At 40.1% G+C, this 18,725-nt stretch overlaps 1 protein-coding gene across 6 annotated transcripts in view; it reads left to right on the top strand.

Annotated features, from left to right (window-relative positions):
* Nucleotides 1-18,725, top strand: part of LOC129486042 (arginine--tRNA ligase, cytoplasmic-like) — a 39,991-nt gene that overhangs the window by 10,089 nt on the left and 11,177 nt on the right. For 4 of the 6 annotated variants that reach the window (XR_010121664.1, XM_063642623.1, XM_063642622.1 and 1 more), the window contains 6 exons: nucleotides 773-893; nucleotides 4,356-4,485; nucleotides 6,122-6,226; nucleotides 10,441-10,619; nucleotides 11,143-11,252; nucleotides 15,016-15,121. Coding sequence is in view for 5 of the 6 variants with exons in the window: in XM_063642623.1 (XP_063498693.1) it covers nucleotides 773-893; nucleotides 4,356-4,485; nucleotides 6,122-6,226; nucleotides 10,441-10,619; nucleotides 11,143-11,252; nucleotides 15,016-15,121 (751 nt within the window). In the remaining variant the exon portion in view is untranslated. The remainder of the gene's footprint in view (nucleotides 1-772; nucleotides 894-4,355; nucleotides 4,486-6,121; nucleotides 6,227-10,440; nucleotides 10,620-11,142; nucleotides 11,253-15,015; nucleotides 15,122-18,725) is intronic. The other 2 variants (XM_063642625.1, XM_063642624.1) reach the window with 1 other exon arrangement.

Here is an 18,725-nt window from a genome sequence, read left to right as displayed (position 1 = left end):
GTGGGTTGGATCAACATATATTTTCTTTTCTTTTTTTTTTTTTTTGGAGATAGAGTCTCGCTCTCTCACCCAGGCTGGAGTGCAGTGGCACGATCCTGGCTCACTGCAAGCTCTGCCTCCTAGGTTCACGCGATTCTCCTGCCTCATCCTCCTGAGTAGTTGGGACTACAGGGGCCTGCCACCACGCCAGGCTAATTTTTTGTATTTTTAGTAGAGACGGGGTTTCACCATGTTGGCCAGGCTGGTCTGGAACTCCTAACCTCAAGTGATCCGCCTGCCTCAGCCTCCCATAGTGCTGGGATTACAGGTGTGAGCCATTGCGCCCGGCCTCAACATATATTTTCAAGAATTTTGTTCATTGATATTTGGGAACCATTGGTCTAAATTCCACTAAGATAATGGTTAAAATGTTAAATTTTCATAAAATTGTGGGAATAACCAACATTGGCCAGCTGTCATTATCTCAATTAGCTACAAAATAAACAGATTATAGTCCACTGACAGAAAACACATTCATTCAGCAAATTCTGGATGCCTGCCATGTGCAGCCTCTAGTACTTGAGTATGCAGAGCTGAATGTAACAGACATAGTTTTCATCTCTTGTGGAGGTTGCAGACGAGTTGAAGAAACAACCAAGTAAACAGGTATTACTAAATGGTGACGTACTGGCATGTAAATGTTAGTGGTTCCTAATGGAATATAGTTCCTCTAATTTAACTTAACCATCTTTATTATTTAAAAAATGATTTTCTGTTCTCTGATTGGTGTTAGGTTAAATCATGTAGGAGACTGGGGAACCCAGTTTGGCATGCTCATCGCTCACCTGCAAGATAAATTTCCAGATTATCTAACAGTTTCACCTCCTATTGGGGATCTTCAGCTCTTTTATAAGGTTTGATACCATTTCTTTTATATTATTTGTGTGTTTACCATTAATCGTAATTATCCATTTTCCTTAGGAAACTTAAAATGGTTTTTAAAGCTACTATGGAGTTAAGTGAAAGTTGCTAACAGCCTTAGTAATACATGTCTCTGTATAAATGACATTCTCTTGAACTTAAACTACTTTTTTTTTTTTAAATTTATAAAGAAAAGACGTTTAATTACCTCGTAGTTCTGCAGGCTGTACAAGCATGGCGCTAGCATCTGCTCAGTTTCTGGGGAGGACTCAGGGAGCTTTTATTTATGATGAACGGCAAAATGGGAACAGACTAATTGATAAACATATAAAATTTGTTCACCTACACTGAATTCTTTTTTATTCTGACATTCATTGCATTTGGTTGTGTGCCTTAGAAACAGCCGTCCGCTACCCCCAGATTCATTGCATTTGGTCATGTATGTTGAACCGCTACTAGATACCCTACATTTGGTTGTATGCATAGAAACAGCCATCCCCCACCTGTTAATATGTCATCTTTGCTTTGTTTATTGGTGTATGTGAAAAACCAAATTCTAGGCCAGGTGCGGTGGCTCATGTCCGTAATCCCAGCACTTGGAGAGGCTGAGGCAAGCAGATTGCTTGAGTTCAGGAGTTTGAGACCAGCCTGAGCAACAAAGTGAGATCCCATCTCTACAAAAAATACAAAAATAACTAGCCAGGCATTGTAGTTCCAGCTACTTGGGAGGCTGAGGCGGGAGAATCGCATAAGCCCAGGAGGTCAAGGCTGCAGTGTGCCGTGATCATGCCACTGCACTCCAGCCTGGGTGACAGAGCAAGACCTTATCTTAAAAGATAAAATTATATTAAAAAATAAAAGTAAAAAAAATGAATTCTACCACATTGAATTTGGAGGTTTATTAATCAGAATGCATTATAGCACTTAAAATTTTGTGATGCTTAATTTTATGTATTTTGATATGATTAAATGTATGGAAAAACAATTTTAAAGACAAATTTTCACATCATCCGTAATTTTAAAACGCCCATCGTGATCAACTTTGACTCCTTGACTTATCTGTATACAACATGTATTAATCATTTATGATTTTAATATAGTTTTTGTATTATATTTAATATTGCAAACTTTTGTGTTACTTTATGACTGCACATTTTGTTGGATCCGTGTACCAGTGTTTACATTAATCCTTTATTAGGATTTTTTTCTATTTTAGAGATGTTATTATTCAGTAAATAGCTTTGTACACTTGGACTTTTTTCACTTTTTTTTGAGAAGGAGTCTCGCTCTGTCGCCCAGGCTGGAGTGCAGTGGCGCAATCTTGGCTCACTGCAAGCTCCGCCTCCCAGGTTCACGCCATTCTCCTGCCTCAGCCTCTCCCAGTATCTGGGACTACAGGCGCCCGCCAGCACACCCGGCTAATTTTTTTGTATTTTTAGTAGAGACGGGGTTTCACTGTGGTCTCGATCTCCTGACCTCGTGATCCGCCCGCCTCGGCCTCCCAAAGTGCTGGGATTACAAGTGTGAGCCACCGCGCCCGGCCTTTTTTTGCTTTTTTAAATTATTTCCTGGCTGGGTTCAGTGGCTCACACTTGTAATCCCAACATTTTGAGAGGCCAAGGTGGGCAAAATGCTTGAGCCTAGGAGTTTGAGACCAGTCTGGGCAACATGGCAAAACCTCATCTCTACAAAAACTACAAAAGTTAGCCAGGCATGTTGGCGTACATCTGTAGTCTCAGCTACTTGGGAGGCTAAGGTGGAAGTGAGTGTCACTTGAGACCAGGGAGGCCAAGGCTGCAGTGAGCTGTGATCACACCATTGCACTACACAGCCTGGGCAACAGAGTGAAACCCTATCTCAAAAAAAAATTATTTCTTCAAAAATTGAAAATAAAAAATGTTTTTTAAAAATTTCCTTATGGACTGGGTGCAGTGGCTCATGCCTGTAATCCTAGCACTTTGGGAGGCTGAGGCAGGCAGATCGCTTGAGTCCAGGAGTTCAAGACCAGCCTGGACAACATGGAGATACCCTGTCTCTACATAAAATACAAAAAATTAGCCGGGCACACTCCTGTAGTTCCAGCTACTTAGGAGGCGGAGGTGGTGGGAGGATCACCCGAGCCTGGCAAGGTCAAGGCTGCATTGAGCTGTGATCTTACTAATGCATTCCAGCCTCAGTGACAGAGTGAGACCCTGTCTTAAAAAAATAAACATAAAAAAATTCCCTATGGTAGAAGGATCATAAAGATCATAATTTCCTCTCAGATATTTTGATTAATAAATTTATTTTAATGTGAGTTGCATGTTTTCTGTTTAAATTCTTAGGCATTTCTTTATGATGGAGAACGTTTCAAGAACAGGATTCCTGTATTAAAAAGTAAACATTTGTGGGGATTTTGTTTTTGTTGGCTTCATTTTACTTTTGGTAAATGTTTTCTGTTGAAAATAAGCTAAATGTTTACTGATATGGACTGGAAAAGTAATGTTATAAACATCTTTTGGAATTCTGTACTTTGAATATAGTGAAGCAGACCTATTAATGCAAGAAATTGTTTGTATAAATAAATTGCTAAAATTTACAAACTACAGTAAAGAAAAGCCATTTCCAATTTTTGATAAAACATATATGTGTATTTGTAAAGAAATATCTAGATTTGTGCATTAAATGTTAACACCGGTTAATTTGAGGTGAGATTAATTATTTTTAAGTTAAGTATTGCTTTCAAAATAGAAATAAAACAATGAAAGCAACTTTCTTTTTAGTTAAAAATAATAATAATGAGTTGGCCAGGCACAGTGGCTCACACCTGTAATCCCAGCACTTTGGGAGGCCCAGGTGGGCAGATCACTTGAGATCAGGAATTCAGGAGCAGCCTGGCCAACATGGTGAAATCCTGTCTCTACTAATAATACAAAAATTAGCCGGGTGTGATGGCATGTGCCTGTAATCCCAGCTACTTGGAGGCTGAGGCATGAGAATCACTTGAACCCGGGACACGGAGGTTGCAGTGAGCCGAAATCGTGCCACTCCAGTCCGGGAGACAGAGTGAGACTATGTCTCAAAAAAAAAAAAAAAAAGAAAAAAAAAATTCATTCAGGACCACATCCAAAACGGAGATTGGAACACACAAAATTAGGTCGTACCTGTTAGCTATTCTGTACTAACTCTTCTTGAACACAAAAGTATTAGCTGAAGTAGACTTTTGTGAATTGGAAAAGTGTAAAGAAAACTGTGGTGAGATTTTTGTATTTTTCAAGAGAAATGAATTCTGAGTTTTTTGGCATGCTCATTTGTAACAGTATTCTCAACTATTGAGAGAGAGCACTTGTTCTGGTGTTCTGAGTTTGTACTTTCTCACTGTGTTTGTGTGTGTAGAAGTGTGTAAGTTCTTTTTCTGGAAATACAGGATTCGATCTTTTTACAAACCTTACTTTTTAAAATATATACATACACAGGAATCTAAGAAGAGGTTTGATACTGAGGAGGAATTTAAGAAGCGAGCATATCAGTGTGTAGTTCTGCTCCAGGGTAAAAACCCAGATATTACAAAAGCTTGGAAGCTTATCTGTGATGTCTCCCGCCAAGGTGAGTTTCTGGGCTTTGTTCCTTCGTCCAGCAAATACTATGTATATCATTTTCTTGAGTCTTAATTTTGATTTGACTTTGAGTGATATTTTAACCTTCTGAGGACAGGCAAATAGATTTTTTCTTAAATGTATTTCTGAAACAACTAATAAATTTTGAACCTGCCATAAGACAGGCAGGTTCAAATCTTAACTTTCTTAGAAGTCAGCAAAAATTAATTAGAAAATAAAGTGGAAAATAAAAATAAATCTTATTCACAATAGCAACAAAACCTATAAAACACTTAGGAGCACTTAGGAATGAATTTATTCAGAAATGTGTAGGACCAAAATGAAGAGAAGTATACAGTGAGATGGAATAGAATGTTTGGATAGAGTGCCAGGCCTAGTTCCCTAGTTCTCCAAATTTATTTATGGTTTTAAGGCGATTTCAAGTTTTCTAACTTGACATAATAGTTTTAAAGGTTTCTTTGAAGAGTAAATGGGTAAAGAACAAGCAGTAGATCTTTGAAAAAGACGACTAATGATGACTGGCTTGCAGCACTAGGTAATAAAATGTTTTATAATTACAGTAAGTAATACTGTGTCACTGATGTATTGCTACGTAGAGAGCTAAGTGGTTTAAATCAGGAAAAACCGCAAGAAAATTCAGTAAATATTTGATCACTAGATAGGAAGAGCTTTTTTCTTCTCATTCACATTTTTTAAGAATTAATTTTTGGCCGGGCGCGGTGGCTCACGCTTGTAATCCCAGCACTTTGGGAGGCCGAGGCGGGCGGATCACGAGGTCAGGAGATCGAGACCACGGTGAAACCCCGTCTCTACTAAAAAAATACAAAAAATTAGCCGGGCGTGGTGGCGGGCGCCTGTAGTCCCAGCTACTTGGAGAGGCTGAGGCAGGAGAATGGCGTGAACCCAGGAGGTGGAGCTTGCAGTGAGCCGAGATCGCGCCACTGCACTCCAGCCTGGGTGACAGAGCGAGACTCCGTCTCAAAAAAAAAAAAAAAAAAAAAAAGAATTAATTTTTTATAAGTTAAACAAGAAGGACATGTTCCTTATATAAAAAAGTAAATGTAGGCCGGGCGCAGTGGCTCACGCCTATCATCCCAGCACTTGGAGACTGAGGCAGGTGGATCACCTGAGATCAGGAGTTCAAGACCAGCCTGGCCAACATGGTGAAACCCCATCTCTACTAAAAATAGAAAAATCAGCCAGGCATGGTGGCACACGCCTGTAGTCCCAGCTACTCGGGAGGCTGAGGCAGGAGAATCGCTTGAGCCCGGGAGGCGGAGGTTGCAGTGAGCCGAGATCGCGCCACTGTACTCCAGCCTGGGTGACAGAGCGAGACTCCATCTCAAAATAATAATAATAATAATAATAAAGTAAATGTAGACAGGAGAAAAATAAAATTATCTGTAGTCTCACCCATTGTTAATATTTTGATGTGTACCTTACCATTTTCTTTCCCTTTTTCAAAATGACAGCATGTATATAATGTTCTGTATCATACATTTTTATGTAATTAATTTCCTTTTAATATTTTTATTAATAAATTTATTTTAATGTAAGATGCATGTTTCCTGTTTTTAAAAAATTCTTATGCATTTTATTTGGTGGCATTTTATTTTTTTCCCTAGAGTTTAATAAAATCTATGATGCCTTGGACATCACTTTAATAGAGAGAGGGGAATCCTTCTATCAAGATAGGATGTATGATATTGTAAAGGAATTTGAAGATAGAGGTAGGCACTCTTCTTTTAACTTTTTATTATGGAAATTTTCAAACATAGGCAAAAGTGGATTGAATGTATAGTAACGCCAGCTTCATGTACTCATCATCCAATTTCCACAGTTATGGGTACTGACCAACCTTATTGTGTCTATACCTTCTTACACTGCCTCCATCATATAATTCCATCTATAATGACTTTGGTATATGTCTCTGAAAGAACAGGACCTTCTTTCTGCCCTAAAACCGCAATATCATTATAATAACAAAATTATATATATATATAAATTTTTTTTTTTTTTTTAAAGCAATCTTGCTATGTTGCCTAGGCTGGTGTGGAACTCCTGGCCTCAAGCGATCCTCCCACCTCTGCCTCCCAGAGTGCTGAGATTATAGGCATGAACTACCATACCCAGCCAACAATAATTTCTTTTCTTTTTTTTTTTTTTTTTTTTTTTTTTTTGAGACGGAGTCTCGCTCTGTCGCCCAGGCTGGAGTGCAGTGGCACAATCTCGGCTCACTGCAAGCTCTGCCTCCCAGGTTCACGCCATTCTCCTGCCTCAGCCTCTCTGAGTAACTGGGACTACAGGCGCCCGCCACCATGCCCGGCTAATTTTTTGTATTTTTAGTAGAGACGTGGTTTCACCGTGGTCTCAATCTGCTGACCTTGTGATCTGCCCACCTCGGCCTGTCAAAGTGCTGGGATTACAAGCGTGAGCCACCGCTCCCAGCCCCAGCCAACAATAATTTCTTAATACCATTAAATAGAGTTCCAATTTCCCAAGTTGATTCATCAATTTTTTTTTTTTTTGAAACAGAGTCTTACTCTGTCACCTAGGCTGGAGTGCAGTGGAGTGATCTCGGCTGACTGCAGCCTCCGCCTCCTGGGTTCAAGCAATTCTCCTGCCTCAGCCTCCTACATAGCTGGAAATACACGCATGTACCACCACACCCAGCTAATTTTTGTATTTTTAATGGAAACAGGGTTCCACCATGTTGGCTGGGCTGGTCTTGAACTCCTGACCTCAAGTGATCCAGCCGCCTCAGCCTCCCAAAGTGTTGGATTCATGATTGTTTTTAATAGTTTTTTCAAAGTCTGCATGTAACATTTGTTTGATATGTATCTTAAGTTCTATAAATCTGAGGTTTCTCCCTCTTTTTAAATTTCTTTTATTGTTGAAGAAACTGGGCCATTTGTCCTAAATAATTTCCCATATGAAACTATTTAGCATAATTCCTTGTCTGTGTTTCTCTAAAGAGGCTTCATTAGATTCTGATTTATGTTTTATTCCTTTTTTTGTTGTTTTCTTTAGTTGCAAGAGTGCAGGCAATGAGGCAGTGTCTGGTTGTCTCTGTTTTTGTCATATTAAGATTGATTAGTGAATTCAGGTATCATCAGCTGGATCTGTCCGTAAATTTCCCCATCAGACTTTTCACTATTGGCTTTATCAGCTATTTATGACCATGACTTAGATCCACCACTTCACTGGAGGTTGGAAAATGGTAGTGTTCTGTCATTCTTTCTCCATTTGTTACTTGGGATTCTCTTATGCTGAACTTTGTTACTCATTATTGTGGTTATCCTCAGGTACAATTCATATAAAACAGGTAGGGTAGTAGAAGTGCTTGATTTTTTTTGTATCAATTGCAGAATAATAGGTTTGTTCCTTAGCATCTCAAAGTGAGTTATTTGATTTTAACATTATTGTGGTGGGCTTTTAAAGTGTTTTATATTTTTCAGTCGTCTTTATGTAATGCTCAAATTGTTCCATTTTGGCCAAGTAACTTCATATTTTTTATTGTGGTTTTGTTTTTTTCAACCCCTTTGGTAGTTAATTGCTTTCTGGTATACAATATTCCAGGCCCATTTTGTACATTTCCTGCCTCAGACCTGAAATCAACCATATCTCTATGGAAGCCTGTTTCCTTGAGTGGGAGTAGTATTTTAATCACAGTCTAGGGCCTAGGGACCATACTTTTTAAGATGATAAAATTTTGGCTGGGTGCAGTGGCTCGTGCCTGTAATCACAGCACTTGGAGAGGCTGAGGCAGGAGGACCACTTGAGGCCAGGAGTTTGAGATCAGTCTGGGCAACATAGCGGGACCCTTTCTCTGCCAAAAAATTAACAAAATTAACAAAAGAAGTAGTTGGGCATGTTGATGCATGCCTGTAGTTCTAGCTATGCTTGAGCCCAGGCATTTGAGGTTACAGTGAGCTATGCTCACACCACTGCACTACAGCCTGGGCAACAGAATGAGGCCCTGTCTCTGAAAAAAAAAAAAAAAATAACGAGAGAAAGAGAAGTCGAGCATGGCAGCTCGTGACAGTAATCTCAGCACTTTGGGAGGCTGAGGTGGGAGGATCACTTGAGCCCAGGAGTTTGAGGCCAGCCTGGGCAACAATGTGTGAGACCCTGTCTCTACAAATTAAAAAATTAGCCAGGCATGTCTGGGCATGGTGACTCACACCTGTAATCCCAGCACTTTGGGAGGCCAAGGTGAGCGAATCATGAGGACAGGACAGGAGATCTAGACCATCCTGACCAACATGGTGAAACCCCATCTCTACTAAAATACAAAAAATTAGCTGGTGTGGTGGCACGCACCTGTAGTCCCAGCTACTTGGGAGGCTGAGGCAGAGGAATCGCTTGAACCCAGGAGGTGGAGATTGCAGTGAGCCGAGATCATGCCACTGCACTCCAGCCTGGCGACGCAGCAAGATTCTGTCTCAAAAAACAAAACAAAACAAAAAAAAATGCTGGGCTCGGTGGCTCACGCCTGTAATCCCAGCACTTTCGGAGGCTGAGGCAGGTGGATCACGAGGTCAGGAGTTGAGACCATCCTGGCTAACACGGTGAAACCCCATCTCTACTAAAAATACAAAAAATTAGCTGGGCGTGTTGGCAGGTGCCTGTAGTCCCAGCTACTCGGGAGGCTGAGGCAGGAGAATGGCGTGAACCCGGGAGGCAGAGCTGGCAGTGAGCCGAGATTGCGCCACTGCACTTTAGCCTGGGTGACAGAGCGAGACTCCGTCTCAAAAAAAAAAAAAAATTAGCCAGGCGTGATCGTGGATGCCTGTGGTCACAGCTTCACAAGAGGCTGAGGCAGGAGAATTGCTTGAGCCCAGGAGGTCTAGGCCACAGTGAACATGTTCACACCACTGCATGACAGAGCAAGACCTAGATGACAGAGCAAGACCCTGTCTCAAAAAAATAAATAAATGCAATTTTTTAAATGTTTATTTTATGAGAAAATAGGCACAGAGAAGTTAGTAGCTTCCCAGGGTCACATAGCTAATAAGCGATATGTCTGAGATTCAAACCTAGCCAGTCTGGCTTCAAAGCTTATGTTTTTCACTACTATTTTATACTGCCTTTACATTACCAAGCCTCAATTTTCTAAACTGTGAGAAAGCATAGAGTTATTTACTACATAGGGTTATTTTGAAGGTTAAATTTAAGAACTTTAGCATAGTACTTGGCACATAGTAGCACTGTTATATAGCTGCTATGTTATCATGTTCTTCCTGTACCTTCTTGCATCTAAGAATTCTGTCTTTTTCATCATGAGTATATGAACATGGATTTAATTTTCCTTCCTACCTCTCATTCCAAATGCCAAATCCTGCCCTGTTTTTTTCCTGGACCTTGAAACAGTGTCAACTACTCTTCAGCACATTGTTAGAGATCAGTGTAAGAATTGCAGCTTTCTCCAGGAGGAAGGTTGTGGCTCCAGCTTGAAAGCAAAGCAGATTTTCATGTTCTGGGCCTACCAAGCTGATGGACTCCCAACTAAAGAGTTTGGGAGGCCAGGCATGGTGGCTCACACCTGTAATCCCAGTACTTGGGGAGGCCCAGGCAGGAGAATCACTTGAGCCCAGGAGTTTGAGACCAGCCTGGGCAACGTAGCAAGGCTGTGTGTCAAAAAAGAAAAAAAAAAAAAAAGCAGTTGGGAACCAAGTTTAGTGTAAGTCTGGAAAAATGCCAGAACATCTGACCTGTGCTCTGATAGCACCCTGAGTATCCAGGCAACCTTGATGCTTAACATTTTCCAAGGTTTCTAATAGATCATGGTGAGGAAACAATTATGTGCTTTCTTTAGCTCTCTAATAAATATATTTCAAAATATTCTTAGAATAACTAAATATTTACATAGCAGAATGAGTAAGCATTCATTTTCCTTCAGGGTTCTTTTACGTTTATTAATGAAGTGTTTTTTACCCCCCAGGATTTGTGCAGGTGGATGATGGCAGAAAGATTGTATTTGTCCCAGGGTGTTCCATACCATTAACCATAGTAAAATCAGATGGAGGTTATACCTATGATACATCTGACCTGGCTGCTATTAAACAAAGACTATTTGAGGAAAAAGCAGATATGATTATCTATGTGGTGGACAACGGACAAGTGAGTTTGTAGATTTGTATGTATTTTACATTGACTGATTGGAGGTAAGACAGTATGGTGCAGTTGGTGACATTTGACACTGGGTGACTGTAAATTTTCCCCAAAGACTAAGATTCAGGACATCAGTATAGCATAGAAGAAAGAAGAGGGTTTGGACCCAGCCAAACTGGACACTTCCTAGTTTTCCAGCTTGCCTCCACAAACTGGAACCTCTGAACCTCAACAGTTGTTCCTGTCAATAGGGTTATTGTGAGACCTAAAATGTAACTGAAGTTTTTGCATGTGACCCTGCCCTTAATTCAGTTGCTTTAAAAACGTTTGAAGATAGTAGAAAATATGTGTTGCTCTTAGTGTTTCTCATATATAGGGAATAAAAGAGGAGGTTTTATAATAGCACTTGTCTCACAAGATTTATGAGCGATTTGAATTTTACACATCTATTCCTAAGCAAAAGAGCCTTAAGTGTTTTTTTTTTTCTTTAAAGAAGACTAGCAAGTAACTTTCCGTTTCTGTTGATTTGCAGTCTGTGCACTTCCAGACAATATTTGCTGCTGCTCAAATGATTGGTTGGTATGACCCTAAAGTAACTCGAGTCTTCCTTGCTGGATTTGGTGTGGTGCTAGGAGAAGACAAGTAAGTCTGGAAAATCTGAAGATGGTAATGATATACTTGACCCCCACATTTACTTGGAAGAGGCTACTTTTCATTTGATACCATATTAGAATTAAGAAAGTCCACAGTTTTCTTTAGTCCACATAAGCTATAATGGTGTAAACCCAGCTGAGTGATTTTGTATCTATATCATCACTGCCAGAGAATGTAGCCTTTTAGGTAGATAGTATGTACAAAGTTTAGTGAAAGCCAGACTGTAGACCTAATAGATTATATATGAGGGGTTTCCTCTCCCACTAATCTAAATTATAAAATCTATTACAATACCTGCCCAGATTTCAGACACTATTCAACAACATAGCTTATGCATTTTATAAATGTTTTTGTTTTTCCCTTCAAAGTTGAACATAGGCAAAAGGTATAAGTTATTGAGATTCCAATTAAGTTTTAAGATTCACTGGTTTTGTTATGTTCTCTCCAAAAATATTGTTTATTGAGAACTATGTATTAATATTCATACTTTCAGCTTTTCTATTTTCTAATTTTTTTTATATTTTCAATATTTATAAAATAAAAAGTTAAATACAACCGTGTTTCCATACAGTATTCCTCAATTCAAAGGCACAGCATTTTTCATGTTTTAACCTCCTGTATTCACTGGTATCTAGGATCACTTACCAAAAATCCATGGCATCTTACGTTTGGTAACAAAGCCTAAATATTTCCATCCTACAAAGGTGGTAATGCTTCTAAAAAACCAGATGAAGTAGCTCAAGATGTTTGGCCAGCCAATGTACAAAAGCCCTAATTGAACATGTAAAAGGCAGATTAGATGTGTTAAGGTATTATCTTAGATACAGATTTGTGGAGCTCAAAGACCTTGTTGGGAACAACATTTTCTAATTGTGTTTCTTCTCCATGGATCTGCACTTTTTTGAAATCAAAAGACACTAGGGGCTAGGCACAGTGGCTCTCACGCCTGTAATTCCAGCACTTTAGGAGGCCAATGCTGGAGGATTGCGTGAGCCCAGGAGTTTAAGACTAAACTAGGCAACATGGTGAAACCCCGTATCTGCCAAAAACAAAAAAAAGAAAACTTAGCCGGGCGTACTGGCATGCACCTGTAAGCCCAGCTGAGGATTACTTGAGCATCGACATGGAAGTTACAGTGAGGTGAGATCACATCACTGGGCTCCAGCCTGGGTGACAGAGTGAGACTCTGTCTCAAAAACAAAAAGAACAACTAAGAAGACACTAAGTCCTTATTATAGTGTTTATGGACATAAAGTTTTTTAAAACAAAACAGTAAGTTGGTCATTACTTCATAGTATCTTAGTTTCTTAACGGTTGGTTTTTTGGACATTTAGATGATATTCTGACACTTCCTTAAAATTACTCACTAGTGCTCATATTATGGCATTTAATTCATTTGTCATATAATGGCTAAAGGATTCTTGATAATTTTTAAAATTTTCCTGCACTCAGCATTGTGTAGTTACAGTATCCTATCCCCCCCGCCCTTTTTTTTTTTAATTTTGGGCCAGGCACAGTGGCTCACACCTGTAATCCCAGCACTTTGGGAGGCCAAGGCAGGTGGATCACGAGGTGAGGATTTGAGACCAGCCTGGCCAACATGGTGAAACCCCGTCTCTACTAAAAGTACAAAAATTAGCTGGGCGTGGTGGCAGGTGCCTGTAGTCCTAGCTACTCGGGAGGCTGAGGCAGGAGAATGGTGTAAACCCGGGAGGCGTAGCTTGCAGTGAGCTGCGATTGTGCTACTGCACTCCAGCCTGGGCAACACAGCGAGACTCCGTCTCAAAAAAAAAAAAAAAAAAAAAAATCTCACAGAGGGGGATGGGACTTAAAAAAAGGTTTGTTTGTTTTTTTAATGCTCACAGATTCTGCTATTTTTAAATGACATTTTCTGTTTTAATTTTTTGAATGATAATTTTTTTTATTTCATCATCTTCCTGCTATTCCTTGTGCATCTGTTTATTGAGCATGTGCTGTGCATGGTGTTGGTTGGATGCTCCACAGTGTGTATACATAGGTACACAGAACATGACCTCCTCTCTGAAAGAGGCTATCATCTAGAGCAGAGCAGTTTCCTGTGGAGCTTCTGAAAATACACATGCAAGCCCCACTGTGAGAGTTACTGACTTATTGGGTCTAAAGGGGGTATTAGGCATCTGTGTTTTCTTTTAAAGCTCTCTCGATATTCAGATACGCATCCCTCATTGTAGAGCCACTAGTCAGAATAGACCAACACAAAAAAACAAAAATTCAAGGCAGGCACAGGTAGGGAGTAACTGAAAGGAACAGTAATTGCAAAGTAGAAAGATTAAGGAAGGTTCTTTTAGCATTTTGACTGGTCTTCATGATGAGTTTCATTTTATCAGAGATTTGAAAGTTGGACACTTAAGAAGGAGTGTATGGGCTAAAGAAAGCTGTCGAAATATATAATGTATTTGTGGGATAATAAAGGAGTTTTAATTCTGTATAAGCAGAATTTTACAGGGCAAGTAGATTCTTGCTTAGGCAAGCTCTGGAAATAAAACTTTAACAGAAAGTAGCACATTCATTTTGGTACTCTTTGTGTTAGAAAAGCATGCTTCATTGTTGTGTTTGAGGGATTTTTTAAACAGCCCACACACACACCAAAAAAAGGAAAATGATACTATATCCTTGGTGTTATGTAAACTTTTTTGTTTAATACGTAAAATTCAGTTTTCTCAAAATGCTTTTTAACAGCGACTGCCCAGGGCAATGCTTATGACTGCTTTTGCCATATCCGTAGTGATTCTGATTGCAGTGGATCTGAACAGGGCCCTAGCATCCTGGGGGTTTTTCTCTTTTTTCTTTCTTTTTTTTTTTTTTTTTTTTTAAGGAACTGGGCCAGGTGCAGTGTCTCCGGCCTGTAATTCCAACACTTTGGGAGGCTGAGGTGGGAGGATCACTTGAGACCAGGAGTTTGATAGGAGCCTGGGCAACATAGTGAGAGACACCATCTCTATAAAAATTAAAAACTTAACCAGGTGTGGTAGCTCGCACCTATAGAATTAGCTACGTGGGAGGGTAAGGTAGAAGGATTACTTAAGCCCAGGAGTTCAAGGTTACAGTGAGCTGTGGTCATACTACTTCACTCCAGCCTGGGTGACAGAGCAAGACCCTGTCTCTAAAAATAAATAAATGAGTGAATGAAGCAAGCAAGCAACTGGCTGCTCAAGCATCTTTCTTAAAGCTTGCCAGGCGATTCTGGTATGAATCAAGGCTTGGTTACCACTGAACAAGGGGAATTAGTATACAGAGAAATTCAAGTGAGATTTTGTCAAAGGATTTGCTGACTTTCCCAGGAATTCTAGAAACATATATTTTAATGGGTAATTTTTCTAAAAAGGTGAAACATGTAAGCCAAACTCAGTATTCCAAGAAAGCAAACAAATTAACAAATATCTTCTTTCTCTGTTAGGAAACTTATTAAAGGTAAATATGTAGAGAGTGCTTTTGAGGGCTAAAGCATAGGATGCTTTGAGTTGAGGGCTGGAGATGAAAGACACTTGAAAGCACAGTGTTTCATGTAGTACTCTCCTTGCTTGATGACTGGCATAAGGCATTGTTACCATTGGCATCAACCCTCTCTTCATAGTTCTCAGGGGCAACATGTACCTTAGAGATGTAAAACATATGTTGCAGTTTGTGGTCAGGTCTCTCAAACCTTCATTTTCAAAGATTTCTAAGTCGAAAAGTCTTTCAAAATCTGATTGGGGGGTTTTACATTTTTTAGGAAAAAGTTTAAAACACGTTCGGGTGAAACAGTGCGCCTCGTGGACCTTCTGGGAGAAGGACTAAAACGATCCATGGATAAGTTGAAGGAAAAAGAAAGAGACAAGGTAATTCAAAGCCTTATTGGCATAATGTGTATCAAGCATTGTGATTTTTCATTTTTGTTTTTATTGAGAGAACTGAGGAGAAGTATAAGGAGTCAGTCCCACCTAGGACAAGGCTTATATTGCTCTGACTTTATTGCACAGTAAGTTTATTTTGGGAATTGCTGAGCATTTATTTAGAAAATATAGTTCTTGGCAATTAAAAAAGACCTTGGCTTTTTCCTCCTTTGTTAATGTAGCTTAGTATCCGTGCTGCTTAACAGCAGTTCCCAATGATGGGAGAATATTGCAGACTGAAGGTTTGATTCGTCAGCTCACATCAGTGTCTACATGTGCCGTGCTCCTTCTTGGGAGCATTTGTAGAGTGGTCATAGCAGTCAGTTCTTGCCACCCAAGGCCATTGATGAACCTTCAGAGCAGGCAACATGATGGCCTTTCATAGCACCTTTAGAACAGACTGTCTTTCAGTTTGTGTGGAATTTGGAGGAAATGAAAAGTAAACAAGAAAAAAAAATTTTTTTTTTGAAGTTTAGAGCAGTAGAGGAGAGAGATCATGCATACCTGAGACTGGGTAATTTATAAAAGAGGTTTAATTGGCTCATGGTTCTTCTGGCTGTAGGAGCATGGCACCAGCATCAGTTGGCTTCTGGGAAGGCCTCAGGGAACTTTTATTCATGGGGGAAGATGAAGGGGGGAGCAGGCACTTCACATGGCTAAAGCAGGAGCAAGAGAGAGAGAGTAGCGGGAGAAGGTGCCACACACTTAAATGACCAGATCTCACAAGAACTCACTATCACCAAGACAGCACCAAGCCATAAGGAATCTGCCCCCATGATCCAGCGAAATCACTGGTCTAGGCTCATCTGGCACAGTCAGATGAAAAGTGGTAAGTTTAGTCATCTAGCTGTCTGTTAGTCTGCCTGATGACAAAAATTGCTTTAACTCTTTTTAACCACCCCAGCTAGTATTTTTTTAAGTTAATTTTAAATGTGTATAGTAAAATGCACAGCTTAATGAATTTTTACATATATATGCCTTAGAACACCAATCAACATATATTTCCATCACCCCAGAGATTTTCCTGTCACCATAAATCACTTTTGCTTATTCTGGAATTTCGCATAAATGAAATCACTTAGTATATGCCCTTTTCCATGTGCATCAGTAGTTCATATGTTTTTGGTTTTGTTTTGTTTGAGACAGAGTCTCTGTCGCTCAGGCTGGAGTGCAGTGGCAAGATCATGGCTCACCGCATCTCGACCTCCTGGGCTCAAGTGATCCTTCTACCTCAGCCTCCCGGGTAGCTGGGACTATAGGCACCCACTGCCATGCCCGGCTAATTTTCGTATTTTTTGTAGAGATGGGGTTTTGCCATGTTGCCGAGGCTGGAACTCCTGGGCTCAAGCGATCCACTCACCTTGCCCTCCCAAAGTGCTAGGCTTACAGGCATAAGCCACCAAACCCAGCTGTAGTTCATTTGTTTTTATTGCTGCATGATATTCTGATATATGAAGGTGCCACATTTTGTTTATCCATTCTCCTATGGATGGACATTAGGATTATTTCCAGTTGTTGGCTGTTCTGAATACAAAGCGATTTTGAACATTGTTGTTCAAGCCCTATTAGAGGTACATGTGCTTTTTCTTTTGGATATATATCTAGGAATGGCATTGCTGGGTTGTAGGGTTGGCTTATGCTTAACTTTATTAAAAATTGCCAAGGAGAAAGTGGTGACCGTTGTATACTCCCACTACTAACGAATGAGAGTTTCATTGCACCATGTGTTTACCAATACTGGTGTATTAGGATTCTCTAGAGGGACAGAACTAATAGGATAGATACATATAAAGGGATGTTGTTTATTAAGTATTAACTTATACAACAACAAGGTCCCATAATAGGCTGTCTGCAAGCTGAAGAGCAAGGAGAGCCAGTCTGAGTCCCAAAACTGAAGAACTTGGAGTCAGATGTTCAAGGGCAGGAAGCATCCAGCACAGGAGAAAGATGTAGGCCGAGAGGCTAGGCCAGTCTCTTCTTTTCACGTTTTTCTCCCTGCTTTATATTCACTGGCAGCTGATTAGATGATGCCCCCCCATTAAGAGTGGGTCTGCCTTTCCCAGACCACTGACTGAAATGTTAATCTCCTTTGACAACACTCACAGACACACCCAGGATCAATACTTTGTATCCTTCAGTCCAGTCAAGTTGACATATTAACCTTGACAATTGGTTTAGTCAGTGTTTTTTATTTTAGCTTTTCGGTGAGTGCACAGTGACTTATTGTGGTTAAAATTTCATTCCTCTGATGAATAATGATATTGACGATATTCACTATCTTTATTTTTCTTTCTTTCCTTTTTTTTTTTTTTTTGAGACAGAGTCTCGCTCTGTCGCCAAGGCTGGAGTGCAGTGGCACAATCTCGGCTCACTGCAAGCTCCGCTTTCCAGGTTCACGCCATTCTCCTGCCTCAGCCTCCCAAGTAGCTGGGACTACAGGCGCCCGCCATCACTCCCAGCTAATTTTTTGTATTTTTTTTTTTTTTTTTTTTTTAGTAGAGACGGGGTTTCACCATGTTAGCCAGGATGGTCTCGATCTCCTGAACTCGTTATCTGCCCTGCCTCTGCCTCCAAAAGTGCTAGGATTACAGGTGTGAGCCACTGTGCCCGGCTTCTTTCTTTCTTTCTTAAGACAGAATCTCACCCTGTCACCCAGGCTGTAGTACAGTGGCACAATCTTGGCTCACTGCAACCTCCGTCTCCCGGGTTCAAGCAATTCTGCCTCAGCCTCCTGAGTAGCTGGAACTACAGGCACATGCCAACACACCACGTTAATTTTTGTTTTGTATTGTTTTCAGAGATGAGGTTTCACCATGTTGACCAGGTGGGTCTCAAACCCCTGGACTCAGCAATCTGCCTGCCTCAGGCTCTCAAAGTGCTGGGATTACAGGCATGAGCCACCGTGCCCTGCCTGACTGCATTTCCTAGGCTTATTGGTCATCTAGATAATCTTCTCTTGTGAAGAGTCTGTTAACTCTTTTGCCCATTTATCATTATTATTATTATTTTGCATTAGACCATCAGTACTTGCATTTATCTATATATTTTTGCCCTTTCCTGCAGTTTTTTAATTCCACCTGGGATTATTTTTCCACAATCTGAAGGTCTTTATTTTTTTCAGCACATGTCTGCTGGGGTGACAAATTCTTTCAGAATTTTTGTTTGTCCAAAAACATCTTTATGATGCCTTCAGTTTTGAACAATGTTTTTATTGGGTATAGAATTCTAGTTTGGCAGCTGTTTTCTTTCAGCATTTTTAGAAATGACATTCCACAGAACTAGAGAGGACCAGTGGGGCTGGGGGAGGAAATAAATAAAAATTATACTCCATTGTCTTCCAGCTACCGTAGTTTCCTTTGAAAATCAGTTGTAAGTTTCATTGTTTCTCCTTTGAAAGTATGTCTTTTTCTCAGACTTTTTTTTTTTTTTATTATACTTTAGGGTTTTAGGGTACATGTGCACAATGTGCAGGTTTGTTACATATGTATTCATGTGCCATGTTGATTTCCTGTACCCATTAACTCGTCATTTAGCATTAGGTGTATCTCCT

The sequence above is a fragment of the Symphalangus syndactylus genome, chromosome 7, assembly GCF_028878055.3.
Source record: "Symphalangus syndactylus isolate Jambi chromosome 7, NHGRI_mSymSyn1-v2.1_pri, whole genome shotgun sequence".
Classification (NCBI taxonomy): domain Eukaryota; kingdom Metazoa; phylum Chordata; class Mammalia; order Primates; family Hylobatidae; genus Symphalangus; species Symphalangus syndactylus.
Note: the sequence above shows the minus strand (reverse complement) of the source record. Positions and strands in the feature narration are given on the sequence as shown.